Source organism: Eumetopias jubatus, unplaced genomic scaffold (genome assembly GCF_037043125.1).
Source record: "Eumetopias jubatus isolate StellerSeaLion01/CBP00866 unplaced genomic scaffold, mEumJub1_p1.0 scaffold_15, whole genome shotgun sequence".
In the NCBI taxonomy this organism is placed as follows: domain Eukaryota; kingdom Metazoa; phylum Chordata; class Mammalia; order Carnivora; family Otariidae; genus Eumetopias; species Eumetopias jubatus.
The window spans coordinates 5108207-5133917 of NW_028274821.1; the positions used below are offsets into that span (position 1 = coordinate 5108207).

Here is a 25711-nt window from a genome sequence, read left to right on the forward strand (position 1 = left end):
TACAGAAATGGGATTGTTTTATGTAAGCTTTTCTCCATCTCGATTTTCTAACTCAGCTAAACCTTGTGTAAATACTTTTTATAAAAAAAGATTTACTTATTTTAGAGAGAGAGAGTGAGAGCATGAAGGGTGAGGGGCAGAGGCAGAGGAAGAGAGAGGATCTCAAGCAGATTCCACACTGAGTGCAGAGTCGATCACAGGGCTGGATCCAGGGCGCTGAGATCATGACCTGAGCCAAAATCAAGAGACAGACGCTCAACTGACTGAGCCACCCAGGCACCCCTAAACCTTGTAGAAGTTCTTTCCAGCCATCAGCTGCAGTTCTCTGTTGTAATGGCTGCTGAGGGTTCCATTAGGAAAATTATTTCCTAATCAAGACGTTTGCTTTATTTCTGCTTCTATTTTACCACAAACAGGTAATCACACCTGTTTTCAGATACTGGGTCTTTTATTCTGATGGCAAAGGTTTCAGGTGTAGAATTTCCCAGTTGAAAGTTTTATATAGCTTTTGATTTTAATAAATGTTGTTGGGTTGTTTTCCAAAAAAAACCTGTAACATGACATTTGTCACCAGCAATGTACGACAGAGCCCTCCCCTCACATTTCAGGCAGCCACATGTTGTTAGACATCTCTCGGGCTCTTGCCAGCTCAGTGGACATGAACTCATACCTGATTGTTACTTCATGTTTATCTAACTACTGATGAATGAAATAATATTTTGTCTGTTTAGATTTGCTTTTCTGGTGATTGTTGATTCTTATTCTTTTGCCATTTTTAATTTTATTAATTTTTTTTCTTGTCAATTTATGAGAGTTTTTTTTAAAGATTTTATTTATTTAGTTAGTTAGTTATTTATTTAGAGAGAGAGAGCATGAGTAGGGGAGGGGCAGAGGGAGAGGAACAGAGATTTCAGGACCCTGAGATCATGATCTGAGCCGAAATCAAGAGTCGGTCACTCAACAGACTGAGCCACCCAGGTGCTCCAATTTATAAGAGAGCTTTATGTTTGATAGGTTACCCTTTTTCATTCATGATCCAAATATTTTTTCAGATTAATCAATTTTATATTAAGTATAAGATCATGTTATAATTATATATTATATATTGTATCTTTTATATTAAGTGTGATACGCTATGTTGAGTATATAAATGTTTTTATTTATATGTGGTCAATGTGTCTATGTATTTTTTTTATAGCTTTGTAGTATTTGGTCTTGCTTTGAAATGGTTCTGAAAAAACCCTAGACTCTAGATACAGTCTCATGGATTTTCCCGGAAAAAGTTTTAAGTTGGTTTTACTTATTTTAAAATTGAAAAAAAATTAAGTCTTTGATTGTCTAGGATTTATCCTTTATGTGGATCAGTTGTAATTTTATGCCATATAAGTACCCATTTGTGCCTGCACTATTTAGTAACTAGGCCCAACCTTTGTTCACAGGGTTGAAGCATACCTTTCATTACATATTGGCTGTACGTATATTCTCAGGTCTTTCTGTGGGTTAGTTATTGGGCTCTGCTGCTATGTTTATTCCTACACCAATACCATATTGACTTGATTACCGTGCTTTTATCGTATGTATGCTTTGGTGTCTGCTAAGTTAAGTCCCATCTTACTGTATTTCTTTGCATAATATATTTTGGAGAGGAAGGGCAATGTTTGGGCCTATGTTCCTCTGGAATTTATGAAAATTTATCCAATCTCAGGAAAAATTCTTGTGGAGATCTTTTTTTTTTTTAAAGATTTTATTTATTTACTTGAGAGAGAGAGAGAGAGAGAGAGCACAAGCAGGGGGAGAGGGAGGGGGAGAAGCAGACTCCCTGCTGAGCAGGGACCCTGATGTGGGACTTGATCTCAGGACCCTGGGATCATGACCTGAGCTGAAGGCAGACACTTAACCAACTGAGCCACCCAGGCGCCCCACTTGTAGAGATCTTAACTGGAGTTACTTTAAGAACTTAAGTTCCTTCTTTCCAAGCACTATGATTAAAAATAAGTTTGCTCCTGGAGCAATAGACATAATCTAAAGATAAAAGATGTGTTTTTTTTTGTAAAATAGAATGAAATAAAAATAACAACAGCCTGCCAGGCAGGTCAGACAGTCGGCTGGGTGAACATACTGGCTGACACGGCCCGTGCGAGCTTCAGAGAGGCAGCCAGCCAGTCCTTGGGATGGCCAGGCCGGCCACACCCTTTCTTTCAGATGGGTCAAAGCTCGCCGCCCACCTAAGTCAGATGTACATGTCACCTGAGTGACAGACCTGTAAGCACGTTTACACAACCAAGGAGAGTGCAGGAAAGTTCTCGGAGTATGTGGTCCTTGGTGCTGAGCTTCATACTGGATATGAATGTCTAATACCTTGAGGGGAGATATGTCTCCTCTGTTGTATCCCATGCCCAGCATGAGGACGGGGAAAGAGATTCCTTTGCCAATGTCCAGAAATGGAGGAGACACAGCTTCTCTAAAAGACTCAGAAATACGTTTGCCCAGTTCGGGCAGTGCTGTGGTTTGAGAGACCTGTCAGATAAATCTGGATTTAAGTTGGATGGGGAGCCTAGTTCTTAAGTCCTAGTTTGCTAGAAGGTTGCTAGGAAACTGCAAATCTTGGAAAGCCCGTTGTTCATAAAGTAAAGTTGTCCCTCCTGCCTCTTCCACTGTATCCACAGGGAAATGTGTCCTTCTCATGCTCACACCCTCAAATTGTGCCCTTGACTTTTCTGAGCCCCAGGAGTTACTTGGCTCTGCCGGGCACCACCGGGGAGGACAAAGTGTCCGTCGCTTTCCAGTTTCGAACGTGGAACAGGGCAGGGCTGCTGCTGACCTCTCAGTTTCAACACAAGCCGGGGGCTCTCATCCTCATGCTTAATGATGGAAAACTCAAGCTGAGTCTCTCCCAGCCCGGACATCCGGCGAGGGACGTCACAGCAGGTAGTAGGCGTTTGCCATGACTGCACTGTCCTTCCATCATCTCTGCAATAAATGAGCAACTGAATCAATAAGATATTCGTAATCCTTCTAGAAGGAACTAGATTTCTTTTACCTTTGAACTAGGTATCTCCAGGCTGTTGGTGTGTGAGTCAGTGTGACACAAAGTTGGCTACACCACACATACCTATTAAAAAGTTTAAAAAATAACTTATTTATAAACTGATGGTTAGTAATTGTCAGTCAACTTAAAATACTGGAACACAGTAGCCTAAGCCTGAATCCTCTTGAGAAAATAGGTTTCTTATAATTGTCTTTTCCTATACGCACTCCAGTTTTCATAATATTTGAAGTTATGATTTTTCCCTTTTTTGTGAGCACTCCTGCTTGCTTTGGGAATCCCCGTTTTGGATAAGTTTCTTAGAACTATGGGTGAATGTTCTGCTCGTCTTCCAAGAAGGACCCACGTTTCTAAACTGACTTCCAGAGTCATGTTATCTTTGGACTCTGGGGACTCTTTTGCATTTGAGTGCTGATGAAAATTTAAACCCAGGCAGATGTCATTCCACGAAGGTTGAATATGGAAGGAACATCTTGCCTGACCCAGGGTTACCAGGTCGGGATTGAAAGCCAGGAATGAAATTCAGCTTTCTGTTTCTCTTTATAAATGAAAAAATCTGACCACCAGTGTTCAGAGTTTCCTTGTGGACCTCAACAAATGAACAGAGCCAAGAGTGTCAAGTCCAATTTAGGAAATTGCTTCAATCTTGCTTTGTATAGATTTACAAGCCACATGTCGCATTAACTAAAAGAGATAGTTTTACTGTTGCTTCACGTGAGTACACACTGTTCTCCCTTCCAACACACAGGTATGAGTTATTTAACTTTTTTTTGAAGGCCGGCACTGAAATATTACACAAATGTTTTATTGCCTTGATTTTTAAGCTTTTACAGCGCAATGTGTTAATTTCCGAAAGCAAACCAGAGGTGAATTTTTCTTGCTGCTTTTTTTCAGAAGCATTTGAGGGGTGATATTTTTTACATTTGAAATACAGGCATGCCTCAGAGATATTTGGGTTTGGCCCCAGACCAAATATTGCAATAAAGCGAATCGAATGAATTTTTTTGGTTTCCCTGCACATATAAAAGTTACGTCTACAATATACTGCAGAGTATTAAATGTGCAGTAGCTTTATGTCCGGAAAAACAATATATGTACCTTAATTTAAAAATATTTTATTGCTAAAAAGTGCTGTTACCTGAGCTTTTAGCGAGTTGTAATCACTGATCACAGATCACCGTCACAAATGTCCTAGTAATGAAAAAGTTTGAAAGATTCGTGACACAGAGACACAGAGTGGGCAGATGCTATTGGAAAAATGTTCCCAAGAGGACACGCTCCGGGCAGGTTGCCACAAACCTTCAGTTTGTAAAAGGTGTGATCTCTGCAAAGCACATAAAAGCACAGTAAAACGAGGTGCAGCAGTACGTGGAAAACGAGACAGATTGCAATTGGTTTTTCATTTCAAACCTTGTATGAAGTATGAAAGCACCTACCAAACCGAGAACCACATTTTAAATTACGTTTAAATTTTAATTTTAAACGTAAATCACATTAAATGCATTTTTTCCAGCTTTTAGATCCTTCTTCCTAGTAGTTAACCTCAATATGTTTCTGAAGGGATCTAGAAAGGTGCAAAGGTGTATAATCTAGTGTGTGTGTTTTTATGGAGCTGGGCCTGCGGAGAGTGGTGGGAACAGAAGGGCAGTGGAGGAGGGGGGAAGCGTGCATTCCCTTTCTGCAGGAAAAGACACAATTCCACCCTTTTCCGAAGGGCCTCGACTGCCCAGGCATTATTCTCTGTCATCAGGGTAGATCTGACACAGGCCAGTGGGGGTGGTGAGTGAGAGGACTCGCCTCCCAGGCTCATTTCCAGACCTGCCTCTGCTGCTGGAGCTGATGGGCTCCATGAGCGGCACCTGTGTTCTCCGCCAGCCTCAGGTCCTCGTCTTTGAAGTGACACCAGTGTGACCGATGGTAGAAGCAATGATGCTGTGCCTACGAACCGTCGGCCCAGTGCCTGCTAGTCAGCAACCACTCCGTAACTTTTAGTTCTCATTATTCCAAAACTAATCCTGCGACCATCACCCCGCCCTGAAACCTTTTCGGGGCGGGGCAGGAGCACAAGTCAAAAACAGTCTATCCTTCCTTCTCCATCCATCTTTTAACTGTAGTGCTGCCTGGGAGACATGCCATCCTTCCATCAGAAGTGGGGAGGGTAGAACATACACAAAGGAAACACAAAGGGTGAGAATTATAATGGGCAGAAACAGAGAATGAACATGAGTGCAGGCATTTCACTTTTAAATGAGAATGTCGAATTTTACTAAAAAACAGTCTTTTATTATAGAGGCAAACGGCATCTATTACCCATTCAAGGAGATATTTTGGAGTGTTTTCTGCAAGTTCTCCTATGAAATAACTCTATGTCCTAGACAGGTGGGTAGGTAGAGAGGGAGGGGGGGAGGGAGCAGGAGGGAGTATTTCACACACCAAATTAAATACTAGGTTTTAATATCAGATTTTAAACGGGTGTGGTCACCATGCTGACAGATAATGCTATGTAAGCTTTAAAAAAGAAGGCACGTACTGCACGGAGCACTGGGTGTGATACAGAAACAATGAATCATGGAACACTGCATCAAAAATTAATGATGTAATGTATGGTGACTAACATAATGATAAAAAAGTAAAAAAAAAATAGTTTTGGCTTCACAAATATGACACAGCAAGTGAGAGTCTGGCATTTTTATTGTACTGAATGTGTGTACACAGCAAAGAGCTGAAGTGACTTTTAGTGACTTTAAGACTGTCCCCTCCCTGAAAGTGTGTGCTGGGAAGTAGCATCGCTCATATTTCACAGTCTGAGAAGAACAAAGGTGTCGCTAATTTTAAGTAGGGTCTATGACCTTCAGGGTCAGGTCAGAAACATATTTCCCACGCACGCGAATCTCGAGTCCATGTCAACGTCACTGATGAGAGATCAGGCAAAACCAAAAAAGATGTATTTTAATTTTAATTTCTAATTGCAGTATAGTTGACATTGAAGAGCATTTGAGGGACATGGATTTACGTGGTTGATTGGGTTACTTGGGCCAAACTCTGATATTAAATTAAATATGACTGGTTAACTTTCTACCGGAAACATGGCCATATTTTCTTTGGGGCCAATACCCCCCTGGGCTATAAAATAACTTCTGATTCTTGCAGGTTGACTTCCAAACTTAGATGGCTCTAAGCAGTCTGTAACTTTATCATTTGTAAGAGGTATAGGCTGATATATTGGGACAATTCCCTAAGATGATCAGATTAGAGTCAAGCAGGCTCATGAGCATGCTCAGGCATGACATCAAAGAAATCAAATGATTATCACTTTGTTGTTTTTAGATGAGCTAAAGTGTTTCTTTATGACCTCCTACCCTGGTGGCCAAGACAATTTCTATAGATTCTAATTGTTCACTCTGCTCCTTCAGAGCAACAGGTATCTCTGTGGGTGTGGAAGTGGCCGTAACCTCCCCGTGGAGGGGAGGAACCCCTTACCTTTGAACGAATGACATCCACCACATCTGAGCAGAAACCGTAGCAAGAGTCTGCCAAGTACTGTTGCGTCTCACCCAACCCCAGAAATGGGGCCATGCAGTAGACTCAGTCCTGTGTGAATAAATACTGGGGGCACAGAGAGCGGAGCCCCAGCTGGCCTAGGACCAGAGCCGACACCTAAACCCTTAATTGTTCCTCACTGAAACTCAGGGATTATTTGCTTTGACAAAATAATCTAGTAGATACTAAGTGACAGACTCTGGGGTACCTGCTATTTACTGATTTGTCTTCTGCATGACACAGCATCGGATTTCCATTAAGACCTGGTGAGGAAGTGTGCAGGAGATGCTAAAGTCACATGCAGTTGTTCGCCGCCGGGCAGTAGTTCAAACACATGTCCAGCCCTAACTCCATCACTTTCAGAAAAAAAATAGATATTTTGCCTCATGGATTCAAAAGACAATGGCTGCTTTAGCAGGGACTAATATCAGTTTTTCAGAATAATAACATAACAATAGCTGGAATGTGCAGTAACAAATTTGGGAAAACAGAAAATGGAAAAATGACATAAAATGAAAGCAAACACAATTCCCTCACCCAAAAGTTAACGTTAATATTTAAGAATATTTCCTACCAGTCTTTGTCCATCTTTAGACAATGATTTTAGGCAGTGATTGAGTACGCATACGCACATGCTTTAATGTGATACTATTTTAACTTTATATTTTGTTCAGTGAATTTTCATGTTTCATTAATACTTAAGTTGCTGATACATTTTTCTAAAGAGTTATATTGATATATGATATATTTTTCTAAATAGTCTGCCAAGGTTATATATAGTAATAATACAGCTAAATAACCTGGTGGGTTTCAGGTGAATTTGTGGTGGTCTTTGGTGGGTGGTCTTAGATCTTCATCATATTATTTTCAAGCATGGCTCTGTTTAGAAACATCTATAGGGTTTTTAGGAATCTCTTTTACCTGATTTTGTTTACCTCCAGGTGCTGGATTAAGTGATGGGCAGTGGCATTCGGTGTCCTTATCATTGAAAGGAAATCATCTGAGTGTGATGGTGGATGGTGAGGCAGCCTCTGTGGCTCATTCCCTGCGTGGGCAGATTGATTCAGGGGACATCTATTATTTGGGCGGTAAGTGAAAGGAACTGGCTTTGTTGGCAATCAAACCATCCTTGTCTGCCCAGCTCCTGTCTTCTAAGAAAACCAACAAGTTTAAATGAAGATTAATACTGAGGAATGATCTTTCTCTTTCAGTTATAGTCAACGAGAGTGTTGAGGGAAGACAATCTATTTTTTTAAAGATTTATTTATTTGTTTTAGAGAGAGAGAGAGAGAGCACGAGTGGGAGGGACAGAGGGAGAGGGAGAGAGAACCCCAAGCAGGCTCCCCACCGAGTGCGGAGCGCAACAGGGGGCTTGATCATGACCCGAGCTGAAACCAAGAGTAGGTTGCTTAACCTACTGTACCACCCAGGCGCCCCGGACAAAGGCAATAAATTATGGCCTAAAATGAAAGCCTATGGGTGGGCTTGTTTAGATGTACATTTGCTATGATTGGTTTTAAATTTAGCACTTGTTTTCCCTGAAGTCACCTGGAAAGCTTCCACAATGCTAGTGCCTGGCTCCATCCCCAGAGATCCTGATTTCTCTGGATCTGAAGCCTGGGGAACATGCTCTCCAGGTGACTCTGTATGCAGGCAGCTTTGAGGGTCCTTGTTCTCTGTTTCTTACCTTTTGTACCTTGCTGTAGAGTATTTTACTAAGGCCAAATGACCCTTAGAACCTTTTCTTCAGGTTTTTATGTGACAGTTTTCTTGCTGCATGGGGGTGGTCTTCTTAGTGTCAGCCACTCTGCTCCCCGAGGAGCCCAGGTCCTCCAGTGTGGCCCGGGAACCAGCAGCGGCAACACCACCTGCAAGCTTGTCACAGATGCAGACGTAGCCCCCCCTGACTTCCTGAACCAGAATGTGCATCTCCCCAAGATCCCCAGCTGGTCTGTTGCCCTAAAGTTTAGGAAGCATTCTGTTGCCCACTGTCTATACAGAAGGGCACCATTACATACCACAGAGCAAGAAATGAATTTAATGGCTACTGATGTTCACCCACTACTTTGTGATGAACTTTTACCAAGACAGCACCAGCCCATCTGTCCGGACTGTAGGAGATGGAGTGTTTGCCTGTTCAGTAGACATTTGACTGAGTCTGTCCACGATCCATTCAGCCAGGGAGGGGGAGCTTCTGAGGGTAATGAATCTCCATTCCTGAGGCATTCAAGTGAAAAACCCCGAGCCACCAGAAGCTTAGGCCTGTCAATTGTAAGACTTATTTCTAATCTTGACTTGAAGCCGTCCTTGATATTATTCCTGTTTTGCATTTTATAGTTGTTTCTTTCCAAAATAAGTTTGGAATCATGGTGGGAAACTTGATAGCCCAACAAGAAAGTATAAAATCTTCCCTAAGAATTGACAATAAGCACACAAACCGTGCATCAGGGTGTTTAATCTTTCAAGCCCCCTAAAGCAAGCATCACTGTGAACATGGAGTAGTGCCAGGAGCATTAAAAGATCGGATTGCTTGCTTTCCTTGCCTGCTAAATATGGTGCATTTCTGACCCAGATAGGTTTTTAAGCCTTTATGCTTATGATGGATTTTATAGCTCTGCAGAGGAGCAGATTCCTTCAAAACTAAATAAAGAATTTATCCAGGAGCTATAAATTTAAAGGTAAAAGATTTTGAAGCACTAAAAGGGATAGGAAGAAAAATCCTTGCTGTATTGTTTAATAATGCAAAATAGAATACTTGTTATTTTGTATTAAAAAGTAAAGAAAAATACTTTCCAAAACCACAGAATCTTCTCTCATATTTGAGCATTCTCCATGTTCCAAATGTACAATGCACAGCTACCTGAGAATAGGTACTTTCCATAAATATTTACATGTTGATATGATATGAATCAGTTGTTACTATGTAATATATGTATATATTTTAAAATACTATTCCTGTTTCTTGAAAGAATATTTATGGCCTTACCCCCTAGTGTACACAATTTAATACTACAATGCTTTTAAAGCTTCCCTTGCTCCTCTAGATTCTCATTCCCCCAGTTAAGTATTACCCTGCCCCGCCTTTTTACTAATCTTTGTTTGCCTTTTTATTTTTCAATTCAGATATAATCAACATATAACATCATGTCAGCTTCAGATGTACAGCATAATGACTCAATGTTTGTCTATACTGAGAAATGATCCCACAATAACTCTAATTAATATCTATCACCATACATAGTTACAATTTTTTCTTGTGATGAAAACTTTTAAGATCTACTCTCTTAGCAACTTTTAAACATACAGTAAGGTATTATTAACTGTAGTCACCATGCTGTACATTGCATCCCCACGACTTATTTTACAACTGAAAGTTTGTAATTTTTAATGTGTTGCTTTTCTTTATAACCTATTATCCATGTAGGTGAATTTAAACAATAGTGTTTTGTGTTCCCTTGCTTTTAACTTTACAAATAGGGCACTAATATATGCATTCTTCTGTGTTCTTTTTATTATTATTGCTATCATTGTAGTTCTATATTAGTTTTTGAGATCCAAACCTGTGAATATTTATAGGTAAAGTTAATTAATTTTTACTGCCCTGTGGTTTTTGATGTATATTATACCATGTTTTACTTATTAAATCCACCATCCCATTTTACTGTTGAGCAACAATTTGATTGTGTCCCATTTTTTTTTGCTATTATAAAAAATGTGATAAATATTCTACAGCTGCCAAGAATCATCTTGCCACTGATTTTAAAAATTTCCTTATGTACAAACTATCAAGCTTTCCTAATATGCATAGTCCACTTAATGAAACAAACTTTTGGTTGTTTCCAGCTTTTGGTCTATGGAAGGACCCTAGAGATTTGGAGGCAATGTGTTGAAAAAAAAAGCATAATAGACTTTTCTTATGTATTTTCATAGAATTGTGTTGATGTGCAGAAAAACTGTCTCATTAGTATAGTTTCCGATAACAAATAGTGTTTCTAAGATGAGCAGAATCACAAAGTTTAAACATCCCATGAGAGAGTATAATGACTTTTTTTCATTACCACTTTGCTATTTTTTTGGTTGTAATTATAATTTGGCACTGAGTGGCAAAAATAGTGTAAGATCTTGCAATCACAGCACATTATCTGTAACTAACGTATAAATTCAGAATGACCTCTACTCAACTGAGCTGTAAATACCCAGTTGATTCCTACAGAACAATTCCAGGCACCGATTCAAACTAACTGAGTCAACTGTACATTTTATACCAACATAACAGCATGTTTACTTCCTAGAGGAAGAATATACATTATCTAAACAACTCAACTAATGCCCTCACCAGGCTGCAACAAACAAAACCAAAACACACCAACTTACTGATGTTAAATAAAAAGATGAGTATTATTTGTTGTCAAGGAAAAGCAGGAGAGGCAGGTCTGGAACCAGTGAGCATGGGGTCCTGATTCTCAAGAGATGTACTCTATTCACAAGTTTTATGCCCAGGTAATGACTCCCTTGTTCAGAGCCCCTTGTCTCTGTGGTCCATTGGACTTCCCAGCTCTGTTCTGGGGAAAGGGGGGGGGCAGGTCAGTTTCAAATTGAGTGGAAACTTTGGGACCCAAAGACATTAATGTCAGAGTTATTTTATCTAATCCCGAGTGGTGTATGCCAGTGTCTCTTTAATTATCTTCTTAATTAATGTCCACCAGAACCAGAATATGCATCTTGTTAACAATGAAATTCATTTTATCCAATTCATGCTCTGTAGCAATATTTGGTATTCACGGAAATCAATACCCCATGTTCTGAGACACTTCCCTAACCGGTTCTCCTTCCTCTTTCTGTTTCACCTGATGGAGGTTCAATTGCAAGTTCCCAGTCACCATATGGTCGGTCACACTTTGTTGCAGTGTTTTCCCATAAAGGCAGACTAGTATGTCTTCCTATTACAGTTAGGATGGCCATATAATTTGTTGTCCAAACCAGGATGCTTTAGCGAATGAAGATGATCTCAATAATGATGCTAGGACGGCAAGCATAGAGCAGGGCTCTGTGGCTTTCTTTCCATGATGGGGGGTCGTCTCGCAGATTAGCGGCCCTTTTTATATGTCCCATCAGGGCTATGTGATGCAGGTTTCCCTTTTTCCTTTTCCATTTCTTCTCAGTGAGAGCTTTGTTTGTAAATTGTTCTTCCAACAACAGTTTCACTCTACTGTATCGTACAGAGTTTTGGTGCCTGCCAGGGAGGGTAGTGGAAAGATGCCCTCTTTTGGATTCTTTTTGTGGAGTCTTTGTACTATTCAATAGCACACTTGCACTGCAGAGTTGGGGAGTATTAAATTATGTTCCAAATCTCTCAAGTGTCCCTGTGTGCGCGACCCATTAGCAGACCAGGGAACGAATGACGGCTGTAATGAGGTCTCACCTCATGAGACCATTCTGGTGTCATGACATAAAGTGACAATTTCTCCATCATCCTCAGAGGTACTTCAATTTCTGACTCCTTCTGTAGTGATGGACATGTTCCATTAACTCAGCAATAAATATCCCCTGTCCACTTTCACCGTCCATCCTGAATCAGGTCATCGAGGAATGACCCTCTGCTATTTTACGGTCAGGGCTTCAGGCAATGTTCTGCATGGATGAGAGGATGACTCATGGTCTAGGCACATCTTGGGCCATGGCACCCCTTGCCTCTTGACCTCTATCTCATAACTGGAACAATGAATTACTTGAGGGTTTGACCTTTCCTTCTTAAAGTTCCACTTCGAGAAAGATTTCCTTGTGACCACTGGATTCCGTTGAGGTTTGTTCTTTACAGGAATACTTAGGTACTGCATTTATTTAAAAAAAATTTATTTATTTATTAAAAATTTTTTTTTTGAGAAAGAGAGCACGTGTGAGTGGGGATGGGTGGGGAGTGGCAGAGGGAGAGAGAGAATCTTAAGCAGACTCCACGCCCAGTGTGGAGCCCGACATGGGGCTCGATCTCACGACTCTTGAGTTCATGACCTGAGTGCAAATCAAGAGTTGGATGCCCAACTGACTGAGCCACCCAGGTGCCCCATTTTAGATGAGTTTGAAGTTTTTGATCTGGAGTAAAGAAAGGTCTATTGATTTAATGTCTCTGATCCTTTATCCTAATGTTCTCAGTTCCTAAGCACTGTGAGTAGAAGTCACCTTTAAAGATACAAAGATACACCAGGTGTCATCCAAATATATCCAACCTTTCACAAATTCTTTTACAAACTGAAATGTGCATATTTTCACATAAAACAAGGAAAAGGTAAAGGGAAACTGGAGAGTTAAGCGGTTCTTTATGACGTAACATTACACTGGAAGTGTCAGAGTCTCTATGAGGCTAATTTGTGGGTTTTCACTGTGCCCAACAGTGGGTTTAACCTGAGAGCAGGCCTTGGCTGGTTTTGGTTTATATTTGTCAGGAATACAAAGCATCAAAGCCTCAGTCACTGAGAGCAGAAGAAAGATAGACTACGTGCATTTTGTGGAAATTCTTAGGCAGCAAGCTAGCAGGTGTTGGGCAAGAACAAGAGGAGGCTCTGTCTTCAGTCCCCACCCTTTGAAGGTGCACCAGTGAGCCTCACAACAGAAGTTCAAAGAGAAGGGAATGAAAAACATGTAAGTATAACGGGTAAAATCTTTATGAAATTACTGATTCCAGGGGCTCCTGCGTGGCTTAGTTAAGCATCTGTTTCTTGATTTCAGCTCAGGTCATGATCTCAGGGTCCTGGAATCAAGCCCTGCATCGGGCTCCGTGCTTGAGTTCCTCTCCCTCTGCCCCTCCTCCCCTCATGCTGTCGCTGTCTCTCTCTCTCTCTTTCTCTCACATAAATAAATAAATCTTTTTCAAAAAAAGAAATTACTGATTCCATTTCATTTAAAAAAATCAGAGCCTTATATAATAACCTCAAACCCCAGGCTGTAAATATTAACAAAAACTTCCTTAATATTTAAATGATTGGAAAATGATTTTTTAATGATTTTTTTTAAGATGACTAGTTATGACTTTGTACCTAACAAGTTAGAAGAAGACATTTTCCTGGAAATGATGTCAATGAGACGTAATTCTATAAGGCAAAGAGTAAGTAAAATAGGTAACCTGTTTCCCTAGGAAGCATAAAATTTACTTCACATTTTCTTGGAATTAAAATAATATTAATTATTTAAAAATGCTGTGCATTTTCATGTTTGCATGTGAAAATAAAATACTCAATTAAGTGAATGCTTTGTGATTTTACCCCACATTGCTGCAGGTAGGTTCCCCAGGAAGCTAGTTCTCTGCTTGGGAGATTTGTGTACCGTGGCTTAGTGAGGTTAGTTCCCAGAAAAAAACCCCGGGGGGCGAGAGAGCAGCTGAGATGAATAGAGACAAGGTGAGGTGTGATGCAGTTGCAACAGAAGCCTCAGAAGATCCCACGCAGGCTCTGAAGGAGCTTTGCCCCTCAGGGACGTCCCAGTTGAGGATGTGGGTCATTGACCACCCCATTGCATCCATGGGCACCGGTCGTACCACCCTGCGAGACTCAGCTCCCCACAGCCAGGGCAGTTCCTGGGGAGAACCTCAGCCTCAGGCCCAAAAATGAGGGGTGTGTGTGTAATGGAGACTAGGCTGTGTCTACAGATTTCCTCCAATTGTGGCCTTTTACCAAAGCATTTACAGTGACAGTGTTCTCTTTCTGGAGCGTTTACTTTCCTCCTGTACAGTGGGAATCTTGCCGTGCTCAAATTGAAGAACCTGTGATTGCTTCAGAGGGCAACTCAGTGGAGGGTGGGAGAGCACACTCCACCCTGCCGGCCCCACACGTGGGGAAGGAGGTTGTTCTGAACCCAATCGGCTTTGGCTTTGATTTCAAAGTTGTGTCCTTGCTCATCATTGTTACAATAGGATGGTCTTCTTGGGAAACCCAGGGGAATAAAATAAAACCACTGTCCAGGAATTGTGGTTTTAATGGTAAAAGATAACCTGAGGCGTATTAAAATTTTTAAGGGTATATTTGAGCAAATATTGATTCAAATCACACAACACCAAAGTAGAAGTGGTTCGGGGTGCTCCGTGGACGGGAGCCAGGGGAAGGACTTATATAGAGAAGGAAATTATTGATTCGCTGTAGCTTAAAGCCTGGTTGGCTGTCTGGGATTGGCTGTCCTTAGGTTCTGATTTCAGAACCTTGAGGCATTTACAGGCTCAGACTCTGGTTTGCTCTCCTAGGCCACGGAAGCTTTTGGTGAGTCACCTCGGTCTGATGGCTTCTTTCCTTAATTTAACAGTAATTTACAGCAAGCCAATTAGTGAATGCAGCAGAACTTGTAAAAATTTAACTCCTATTATTGAAAACAATCAAAGCCCATTTCTTTTTGCATGGAATAGTCCGTATGCTAATTTTCCTCCATTATTTTCAGTGCCATATCATTGAGATACTTGTTAATTTTGTGTGCGTGTTAATGTTAAAAGGCATTTGACTAAAATGCCTCATTCAGAAACAATTGGAAATGTACGTATAAATTGCTCTTAGAAGTCTTTGACCATTTTTAATCAAACATTGTTCTAACTATGCTCCTGCATGCACACACACGCACAGAGTAGAAATTTCACATACATAATTACTTCTCAAGCATTTTAAATTTCACAAGTCCTATTAGGCCTGTGATTTTTTTTTTTTTTTCCTGATTCTATTGTCCCATGGCCTTTAGTTCACATAGTTTAATATCATGCTAAAAGGAGTGATTTCTTCTGGGCGCTTTCAAAAAAGAAATCAAATTTCTGCTTAAATTAAATGGGCCTTGACTCTACTGGTAAGATTTTACATCCTACCTTTGGCTCATCTGTCCATAAGCCTGGCTCTAGTTGTTATTTCCGTGCTTTACCAAAACCAGGAACGTCTGTCCTCAGCCGTCCACCGCCCCCTCCATGGGGAGTGTGAGCCTTCCAACGCGTGTAGGAAGCCTAATAATCCTCAGGCGTCTGCAAACAGCCTGAGGCAGCAAACTTGCATGTACGAAATCTGTGCACTATTTTGGTCCCGACTGTTGACTTTCTCCTTTGTGTGTCTCCATGTTCATTCAGGCTGTCCCAACAGCAGCTCTGGCCCTGGATGTGGAGGTCCCCTGGCTGGGTTTCAGGGCTGCCTGAGGCTCATCTCCATTGGCGACAAGGCGGTGGACCCCATCACAGTACAGCAGGGGGCGCTGGGGACTTTCCGTGACCTCCAGATAGACACCTGCGGCCTCACCGACAGGTAAAGCCATCCCATGTCATTTTAGCATTACTGATTTCAATTTTTTGATAGTAGGTTAAAAACAAATGAACCGCTGAGAGAGAGCACCTCCTTGTAGCCCCTTCTTTCTTCCTGATAGCCAATCCGTATGGAAAAGTTATAATTAATTGAAAACAAGAAAATGGCAATCTTGAATTTTAAACAATTGCTCCTTTCAAATGATATTTTCTTAGAAGACTCACTGTCATGAATTTTCCTTGTATATGTCCCCAAGCTACTTAGTTTTTACAGGACCCTATTCGTGGTGCTATAATTATTGATGGGTGTGAATACTATGAGTATAAATACATTTAAAAATTCTTCTACTGCACAAAACAGATTAGAATGTTCTAAAGAGATGATGAATCATCTCGATGACCAGTAAGTTAAAAGTTACATGTGGTCATCGGGATGCACCCATGCTCCCTTATCTACGTGGAAAATGAAAAGTAACTCTTCCTCCTGGAAAGGTTGAGCCTTTGGGGATTTCTAGTCATGTAAACACAACAAAGAATGGAAGGAACCCAGTTACCATATACTGAGCACTGTACCAGTTCAGGGAAGGAGGTAATGGATGAACAAAAGACACAAACTTCCAGTTATGAAATAAGTAAGTCGTGGGGATGTAACGTACAGCATAACGACTTTAGTTAATACTGTTTTTCGTATTTGAAAGTTGCTAAGAGAGTAGATCTTGAAAGTCCTCATCACAAGAAAAAAAAATTTTGTGACTACGTGTGGTGCTGGATGTTAGCTAGACTTACTGTGGTGATCATATCACAGTATATACAGCTATGGAATCATTCTCTTGTGCACCTGAAACTAATATAATAAGTCAATTATACCTCAAAAAAAAAAAGAAGCTTTGAAACAGTAGCATGTTAAAATCCCTCAACACTGCAACTTTATTCAAACTGTCTTGTTTGTCATGCTATCTGACTTTCAGTTTTTCTGGCTAAAAGGGATGGCTTAGCTTTAACACATCAAATTTTTTTCTGTGCCCGCTATGTTTGACCTTCCTGAAGTGGGACTGCCTTACATTCCTGTTGAATAAACGAACACGCTCCAGACATCCTCCCCCGTCCGTGCGTGGTCACCCTCTTCAAAGTTCATGCTTTGCAAAGTGCTTTGCGCAGTAAATCTATTCCCGGTTTAACACTAATTGGAATTCCATGTCATGTCCAATAAACTACAAGTTGCTTTGCAATTTGGCAGTGTGTTAGAAAACCATAAATTCCAGTACTTAAATTATTAACTCGTAAGAACTTGGGATTTCTTTAATGCAGATGTTCATGTGTATAGTTTACATTCTATTCATTTGTAGGGGAGAAAAGAGATTCAAAGAATTAGGCAAAAACTCTGAATCCTAATTTTCAGATTTTGAAATGTAGGCTGGCATAGAAACTGGCTTCATCTGTAAGTTATAACTTCAGCCAGCTCTGGAGTCCTGAATCTTGGTATTGGGAGGGGGTTCAAAAATATTTGCTTGGAGGTAGGGTACAGGCCTCACCCATGGGAATGGCCGTCAGTGGCTCAGGAGAGTCAGGGGTCAGGGGTCAGGGGTCAGGTTGTCAGTTCAGTGGTGAAGCTCACAGGAAGTTACTTAAGTGCCCAGGGAATTTCCTCACAAAATATGATATAACCACAATATTTCTCTTACATAAGAAATGCATGTTGCCTCTTTGTGCATAAAGGTCTTTTAGCCAAAAACAAAACAAAACAAAACGAAAACCCAACAACAAAGTATGCGTATGTGTGTATATACATATATGATATATATCACCAAAATAGAAGGGTTTTCCATATCACACCTAAAAATGGTTTTTAGAAATATCTACCAGCAATGGATGGAGACCTCTGGGATCCAGGGTATTCAGTTACCTTCTCTGCTCAAAGCAGAAATTGAGGTTCATGGCAATGCTGTAAGTGGGTATGAAAAGAGCTCTCGGCACTTTGGCTGATATAGTCAATAATTGTAATTTTTTGTAGTTTCTATGGCTTCACATCTGAAAACATGTCCTTATTCTCCACTACTAGAAATGTTCATTCTTCCTTAGTGCTTCAGGCCATACCTACCACCTCCATGTTCAAATGCACCAGGAAAGAGATTCATGTGAAAAATAATGACAAAGTAACCATCCATGCCCAGGCTCTTGCTGGCTGCTCTGTGCTGAGCCCAGCCATCCACCAGCCTGTCCAGAGCAAGTCATGGTGTGCTCAGGTGAACCTTAGATTTATTATTAAAATGCAGGTGATTTTGTAACTCTTATCCATCAGACATAGGAGTTAATAATTCATGGTGCATAATAGTATTCCTGGCCCAACGGCACAGCACGTTATGAAAAGATGTTTGAAATCTGCCGGGGATATAGGAGACCTTCCTGAGCCACACAAGGACGCATGTACATGGTGCTCTGTCCTCCCGAGGCTCCCATGACATGGGGAAAGTGGTGGGTTCTTGGGACAAGGCTTCAAGGACGAGGTTCCTGTGAGGAGGGATCGAGTCTTACACCAGTTGTGTTTTGGACATTAGGATTTCATGTCATATAACCAGGTTACACGGTCCTTTCCAGGTTTCTTTTAGGATCACAGGAATGCTATCTTGAACATCTCTAGGCATGGACTATACCGATGGGGCCACTTTTCCCACTTCCGTGGACTTTGGCCAGCATTAATCTTCTAGATGCTAAATGCAACATCATGCACTATACGTGTTGGTTTTTAGAGATTAGTAGACTGAAGCGAAGTGGAAGTTGTGGGGGGTTGTGGAGACATGTGGGAGGGGCGCCTAATTTGTGCCGGGATGAGGCAGGCTGTCAGAGAGGAGGGAGAGACACCTACACTGGGGTGGAAGGTGGATCCGTCAGTCAAGTGAGAGAGGCTGGACATCCAGTGAGGCAGAGGCTACACCATAGAGGCCTGGTGGCCAACTCAAAATCTGGACATTGATCTAAGGTTCCCTGGGAAGTCACTGAGGGCTTTGTGCTGGGAAGCCACTTGCACAGTTAAGCAGTACTGCCCACGGGGGAAGATGATTTGAGTGTGGACCGCAGGGAGAGGGTGTGTGACCGGGAGGCCAGGTAAGGGGCTGCCTACCCATGTGAGAAAGGATGATTGACTGAAGTAGGGAAGAGAAAAACATAGATGATGTACACGGTGTTTGGTGGACAGAATCACAAGCTGAAGAGCTGTGTGGCTCTGGGGGGATGGAGAGGGACGTGTCAGGATGACCCTCAGGTTCTGGCTTGGACGGCTGGTTAAAGGGTGGTGTCACCACTCAGTGGAGTGGTGATGGAGGGGAAGCACGATTTTGGCAGGCACAGAGTCAAGAGGTTTAGTTATTAAATCTGAAGATATTTTGAGAATCATAGAGGTACAAAATCCTCAAGTTGAGAAGAATCTTGAAGGTGACATCTATTGAAGTCTCCATCTCAAAGCAGGGATCTCTTTCTCACTGTAGAGAAGAGGATCCTGCTTCTGTTCCATCTTTCAGGAACGAGACCCTTGCCCATTCACCAAATGCATCATCAGGGTCCTCTGTCCCACCCCAGATTTCCACCATGAGTCTTCATCTTTCCTGCTCCAAGTCCAGGCACCCTTTACCCCCAGAGTCTGACAAGTACCCAGTGAATTTCCTGAATTGGCTCTCCTCTAGGCTAAAATCTGTTCTCTTTGCAATTTTTTAGAGGCCAGGGTGTTAAGCACTATTTCAATCCTGATTGGCCTCCTCTGCATCAACTCTGGCCAGCATCTTCCCTAAATCTGGAAGGGACCTGGTCCATGCACAGTGTGTAGGATTCATAACCTCCTTTCCCAAAGAAACTGGTACAGACTAAGCTCACCTCATCTGAGTGTAAGCATAGCCAGCATGCTGGACTTGTGGTTCCCACCAGCCCCAGGTCTTTGACAGTGGAGCAGTATTCAAGACAGGTTAAGATATGCGCTGGTGTGCCTGCACACTCACACACGTGGGTGGGAGTGTGCTGCCATTTTAGTTTTCTTACTACAGCTGGTACCTCTCTCTGGTCTTCCTTGTGCATGCTGAGTCCTGCCAGGAAAGCAGGAGGTTTGGGGTAAGAAAGCCGACCTCAGGTGTGTAGTCAAGGAAACTGTCCTAAATAGGCCAAGGACATGGGACAACAGTCACTAAGGGAAGGGCCTGGATGCAGACTGATCTGCCCTCTAATCTTTGGAGGTGAAGAGACATCCTTCTATTTTCCCAAGAAGCGCACCTTCTAGTTCTTGGCACAGAATCAGGTGTCTTCCACTCAAATGCCAGAAGACCTAGCAGGACAGTGTTTATGTGTGTCCTTTGAAAGAAATTGGGCTCATTTCCAGCATCTTTCTCCCAAACAGCAAAGGAGTGCTAACTGTGTATAGAGTAGAAGTAACCCAAAGTTACCCCCATTCCTTTGACTCCTTGAGAGAAATAGGCATTGAGCTCCAGAGGATAATGAGTAGTTACATAGCTCCTGTAATTGTATGAGGCTTTTGGGGGACTATATTGAGAGCTTTAACTATATAGCATATATAGCATGGATCATACGTTATTGCTATTTTTACTTTTTGGGGAGCTTCCATACTGTTTCCGTAGTTGATACACCAATTTACGTTCCCACCAACAATGCACAAGGGTTTCCTTTTCACCACATTCTCCCTAACACTTGTTATTCCTTGTCATTTTGATTCTAGCCATTCTGAGTGGAGTGAGATAATATCTCATTGTGGTTTTGATCTGCATTTCCCTGATGCTGAGTGATGAGCATCTTTTCGTGGGTCTGTTGGCCATCTGGATGTCTTCTTGGGCAAACGTCTGTTCAGATTCAGTGCTCATTTTTTAATTTGTTATCTGTTTTTCTGATGTTGAGTTGTATCAATTCTTTATATATTTTGGTTAGTAAGCTCTTATCAGATATATCATTGGCAAATATCCTCTCCCATTCAAAAGGTTGCCTTTTTGTTTTGTTGATGGTTTCCTTCACTGTGAAAAAGTTTCTTAGTTTGATAATCCAAGGAGTTTATTTTTGCTTTTGTCTCCCTTGCCTGAGGAGACTTATCTAGGAAGGATATTGCTAAGGCTGATGTGCAAGGGTTTGCTGCCTATGTTTGCTTCTAGGAGTTTTATGGTTTTAGGTCTCACATTTAGATCTTTAATCCATTTTGAGTTTATTTTTGTGTATGGTATAAGAAAGTGGTCCAGTTTCATTCTTTTGCATGTGGCTGTCCAGCTTTTCCGACATTTATTGAGGAGACTGTCTTTTCACCATTGCAGATTTTTGCCTCCTTTGCCATAGATTAATTGATCATATGACTGTGGGTTTATTTCTGCACTCTCATTTCTATTCCATTGATCTTTGTGTCTGGGTTTGTGCCAGTACCATACTGTTTTGGTTACTATAGCTTTGTAGTATAGTTTGAAATCTAGACTTACACCTCCAGCTTTGTTCTTCTTTCTCAAGATCGTTTTGACTATTCAGGGTCTTTTGTGGTTCCGTACAAATTTTAGGATGTTTTTGTTTTAATTCTGTGAAAAGTACTACTGGCATTTTGATAGGGACTGCATTCAACAGGTAGAGTGCTTTGGGTACGATGGACATTGTAACAGTACTAATTCTTCCAATCCGTGAGCATAGCATGTCTTCCTATTGGTTTGTGTCATCTCTAGTTTCTCTCTCTCAATATATTATCGTTTTCTGGGTATAGGTCTTTCACTTCCCAAACACTCTTCTAGCCCCTGATGTATCAGTTTGCTAATGCCCCGTTTGTCAGAGCAGGTCCCATGCCCAACCCAGGTTGAAGTAAGCTATGCCTCTCGGTGGAAGGATCTGCAGGTCCCACGGCAAGGACACGGAGGCAGGGAGGGGAAGCGGTGTGGCTGGCCGCCTGTGGCCATTGCTAGCACTTCGTCTCTCTGATCATGGATGAAACCAATCTTGCCTTATTTGTGAAAAAGCAGACACATTTTTTGATATAATGCAATGTGTAGAAAATTTATCTGCTGCCAATACAGGATAATTGGTAGCATCTAGTGGGTTTCTTAGTCTGTGGTGGGTATTGCATTAGGAAACCTTCTTGACAGACCCAGCAAGTTTTGTTCATGGTCTCATTTTTCTCCTGAAAGCACTGTCAGTACCATGGTTCAGTGTAGCAGGTTAGCACTAAGATACACATTTTCTCCTGACCGAATGTGGGAAATAGCAGGTGTTGTCTGTTTTGTTGTAGGTGTTTGCCCAGCTACTGTGAACACGGGGGCGAATGTTCCCAGTCCTGGGACACCTTCTCCTGTGACTGCGTGCACACTGGCTACACGGGTGCGACCTGCCATTCCTGTAAGCCTCACACCTCACTGTTCAGATTTCCATGCAGTTCTATTTTCTCTTTCGTGATTTGGTACATATGTGTCTGTATCTGTGCAACTGTGTGCTAGAAAGCAACAACAAAAACCAGTAGGTATTTTAGAGACTAATTTTTGTCTGGTTTGTTTATTTATTTATTTTAGAGGTGGGGAGGGGCCAGGGGAGAGGGAGAGAGAGAATCCCAGCCCAATGTGGAACCCGACATGGGGCTCGATCTCACGATGCTGAGATCATGACCTGAGCCAAAATCGGGAGTCTGACGCTTAAGTAGTTGAACCACCCAGGTGCCCTTGTCTGGTTTATTTTTAATCAATTTTATTTCCTAGTGATGTTAAGGCGGCTTGCAGAAATCCATAGTACCAAATAGGACGGAAAAAAAAAAAAAAAGAAAGTAGCAGGCAAAGAAAAATAAGTATAGGAAGATAAAATATAACAAAAAGTGAAAAAACAAGCAAACAAACAACGCCCCCCCCCCCATACCAAAAGCAATCTAGATGACAGGATGGTGTTACTTGTTCTGTTCCTTGAGTTGGACCCAACTTTGGTTCTCAAGTCCTGTCTGCCAAAGTAAAGAGGACAAATTACTGACTGTCAGTGTTTATAAAATCAAATGAGGAGAGTCTCCAGAGGAGCACAAGTAAATGTTCAGGTCCCTGGCAATCTTGATGCCCTTTGATGATGGTGGTGGTTAACACACTGGGAACTTGGCACGTGCCTGTGGGATCCTAGTTCCCTCTAGTTCTGCATGTTTCAACTCCTTTAATCCTCAAAACTGCCCTAGAAGGTAAGTGCTTTATTTTCCACATCGTACACTTGAGGAAAAAGAGGGGTCAGCTCCTTCGACCGTGGTGACACGCTGCCAGCCAGAGCTCTCGACCACCTCTCCATCCCTTTTCTTCCACCTTGAACACCAGTCTCTTTCCTGAAGAATTACTTTCTCAATTTCACACCTAGCCAAACTTTATTGACCCCTAATTCATTACCTACTAGAAGCTTATGACAGAGCCCCAAGATTCTCATTGCTCTCTAATCATTGGCTTTTGTTGTTTATGTTTTTATTCTACTTCTTCCTTTTTTGTGTATCACTGCCAACATTTCTTTTTTAAAAAGTTTATTTATTTTTATTCCAATTCAATTAATTAACATATACTGTATTATTAGTCTCAGAGGTGGAGGTCAGTGAATCGTCAGTCTCATGTAACACCCAGTGCTCGTTACATCACGTGCCCTCCCCAGTGTCCATCACCCAGTTACCCCATCCCCCGGCCCCCTCCCCTCCAGCAACCCTCAGTTTGTTTCCTATGATCAAGAGTCTCTAAAGGTTTATCTCCCTCTCTGATTTTGTCTTGTTTTATTTTTCCCTCCCTCGCCCTATGCTCCTGTTTTGTTTCTTAAATTCCAATTTTGAGTGAAATCATATGATAGTTGTCTTTCTCTGATTGACTTATTTCACTTGGCAAATACCCTCTAGTTCCATCCATGTTGTTGCAAATAGCAAGTTGTCATTCTTTTTGATGGCTGAGTAATATTCCATCGTGTATATGTACCACCTCTTCTTTATCCATTCATCTGTCGATGGACAACTGGGCTCTTTACATAGTTTGGCTATTGTGGACATTGCTGCTATAAACATTGGGGTCTAGGTGCCCCTTTGGATCACTACATTTGTATCTTTGGGATAAATACCAAGTAGTGCAATTGCTGGGTCATAGGGTAGCTCTATTTTCAACTTTTTGAGGAAACCTCCAGACTGTTTTCCAGAGTGACTGCCGACATTTCTGAGTCCCTTCTTTTGTAGCACATCTCCTCTCTCTGGGTCTTTAGAGAGATTAGCATGAACATGAAAATTCACTGAGCAAAGAATGGATTGTCATGTATCCAACCTTATGTGAACTGAACCCCAGGGAAGCAGGCATCAGTGTTGGGATGAGAAGACCTGGTCCCCAGCTCAGGGGGTTCCACAGAGGAGCCAGGAGGTTCTTTCAGGCAAAGGGAGGTGACTCATCCCCCCCCCCCAAAATCGCATAAGTTCACCCAGAGCAATTCTACCTGCATCTCTATTTACTATTATGGTGCCAGGTAAGAACTTGCCAAGATAACTCTATCTGGAAGGAGCTGGACTTCTGGGAAGTCTGAGGCTGAGTGACTGGTCCAGAGTTGCAGCTAAGAATGGGGGTGGCCTCCTACTTACAGTGTCTCCCCATCATATCTAACAAGTTGTCTTACACAGAGCAGATACCTACTGAATATTAATGACTAAGGAATGATTGCTAAAGTGTTATCATTAACTCTGATTTAAACATCATTCCAAACAACTCTGATTTAAAAATTCACAGGTGTTATATAAAGGGTCTTTCACTTGTGGCCTTAATAATTTGATTTGGTCTAATAACTGAATGGACTTTATTGTGATTCTCTAACTGTATACCAAAGTGAAGGTGAGATATTTCCAAATCCACAGTAAGGGATCAGAGACCATTAGTTTTTGGTGTAAGTGCCCAAAGAATGAGTCTGCATTCACATGTAGAGCAAGTGTCTTGCTAGTGTTTCCTTCCTAGTGTTTCCTCTTCTACCCTTGGTCCCCAGGCAGGTCCAGCCCCAACCCAAACGTAACCACTGTTATCACTTTGTGTCTGTCCCTCTGGACACTCTTCTAGGCGGTTACGAGCATATTTATGTATTTGTAGAAATATAAACACGAGTGGACAAAATACCAGCATGTCTGGGAGAGCAATCCATATTGCCTCTGTGGCCATCAGAGTAGACGGTGCTAGGTGTGCTATTGATGGGGGCCACTCTAATTTGACACACTTGACACTTGGCCATATTTTATCAAAGAATGTTGTATTTTGCAAAATCCCTGGGCAAGTGAACATTACTTTGATCTTCTTCTTCTGTGAGAAGGGAGAAAAATCCCTCTGCCCTGCCCCACCCCCTCTCCAGGATTTTCTTCATTCTTCGAAACAGGCAGAGTTTTAAAGGGCAGACAATCCAGGGAGTATAGAATGGTACCAGTTCTCCGCCCATGCTCTGCCCCCTCTGTCCCTACTAGGATCACTCTGCTCTGTGGCTCTTGCCTGGCGACTTGCTGGGACTGTGTTCATGGATGCCAGGTCTCATCCTTAGGGTGGCTGAGAGATCCAGTCTGCACTGTGCCAGAACCATTACTGTACTTCTTTCCTGGCTGCCATTAGCTACTTTTCAGGTTTTCAAAGGGTCTTTCCTGTCAAGGAAATGGGAAGGATGCACATGGAAGGTATTACTCAGTTGATTAGTCATTTAAACTTATTCTGAACATTAATTAAGTCCATCAACTGCAGATGTTAATCACTTGCCTTGTGGTAGCAAAACATTTATTGCGCATATAAAAAAATTCAACTAAAAATCAGGATACGTTGAAATTACCAAGAGACATTTCATGTATATATATATATATATATATTTGACTTTCAATTTGCTTGAGTAATCATTTGCAAAGCATTTAAGGAAATTTCTTT

The 25711-nt window shown here is 41.7% G+C and overlaps 1 protein-coding gene across 3 annotated transcripts in view; it reads left to right on the forward strand.

Annotated features, from left to right (window-relative positions):
• The window catches only part of LOC114219815 (contactin-associated protein-like 3), a 185826-nt gene that overhangs the window by 105585 nt on the left and 54530 nt on the right, over window positions 1-25711 (forward strand). For all 3 annotated transcript variants that reach the window (XM_088019136.1, XM_088019135.1, XM_028117407.2), the window contains 4 exons: window positions 2667-2928; window positions 7528-7674; window positions 15669-15840; window positions 22081-22187. In XM_088019136.1, the coding sequence (XP_087875262.1) occupies window positions 2667-2928; window positions 7528-7674; window positions 15669-15840; window positions 22081-22187 (688 nt within the window). The remainder of the gene's footprint in view (window positions 1-2666; window positions 2929-7527; window positions 7675-15668; window positions 15841-22080; window positions 22188-25711) is intronic.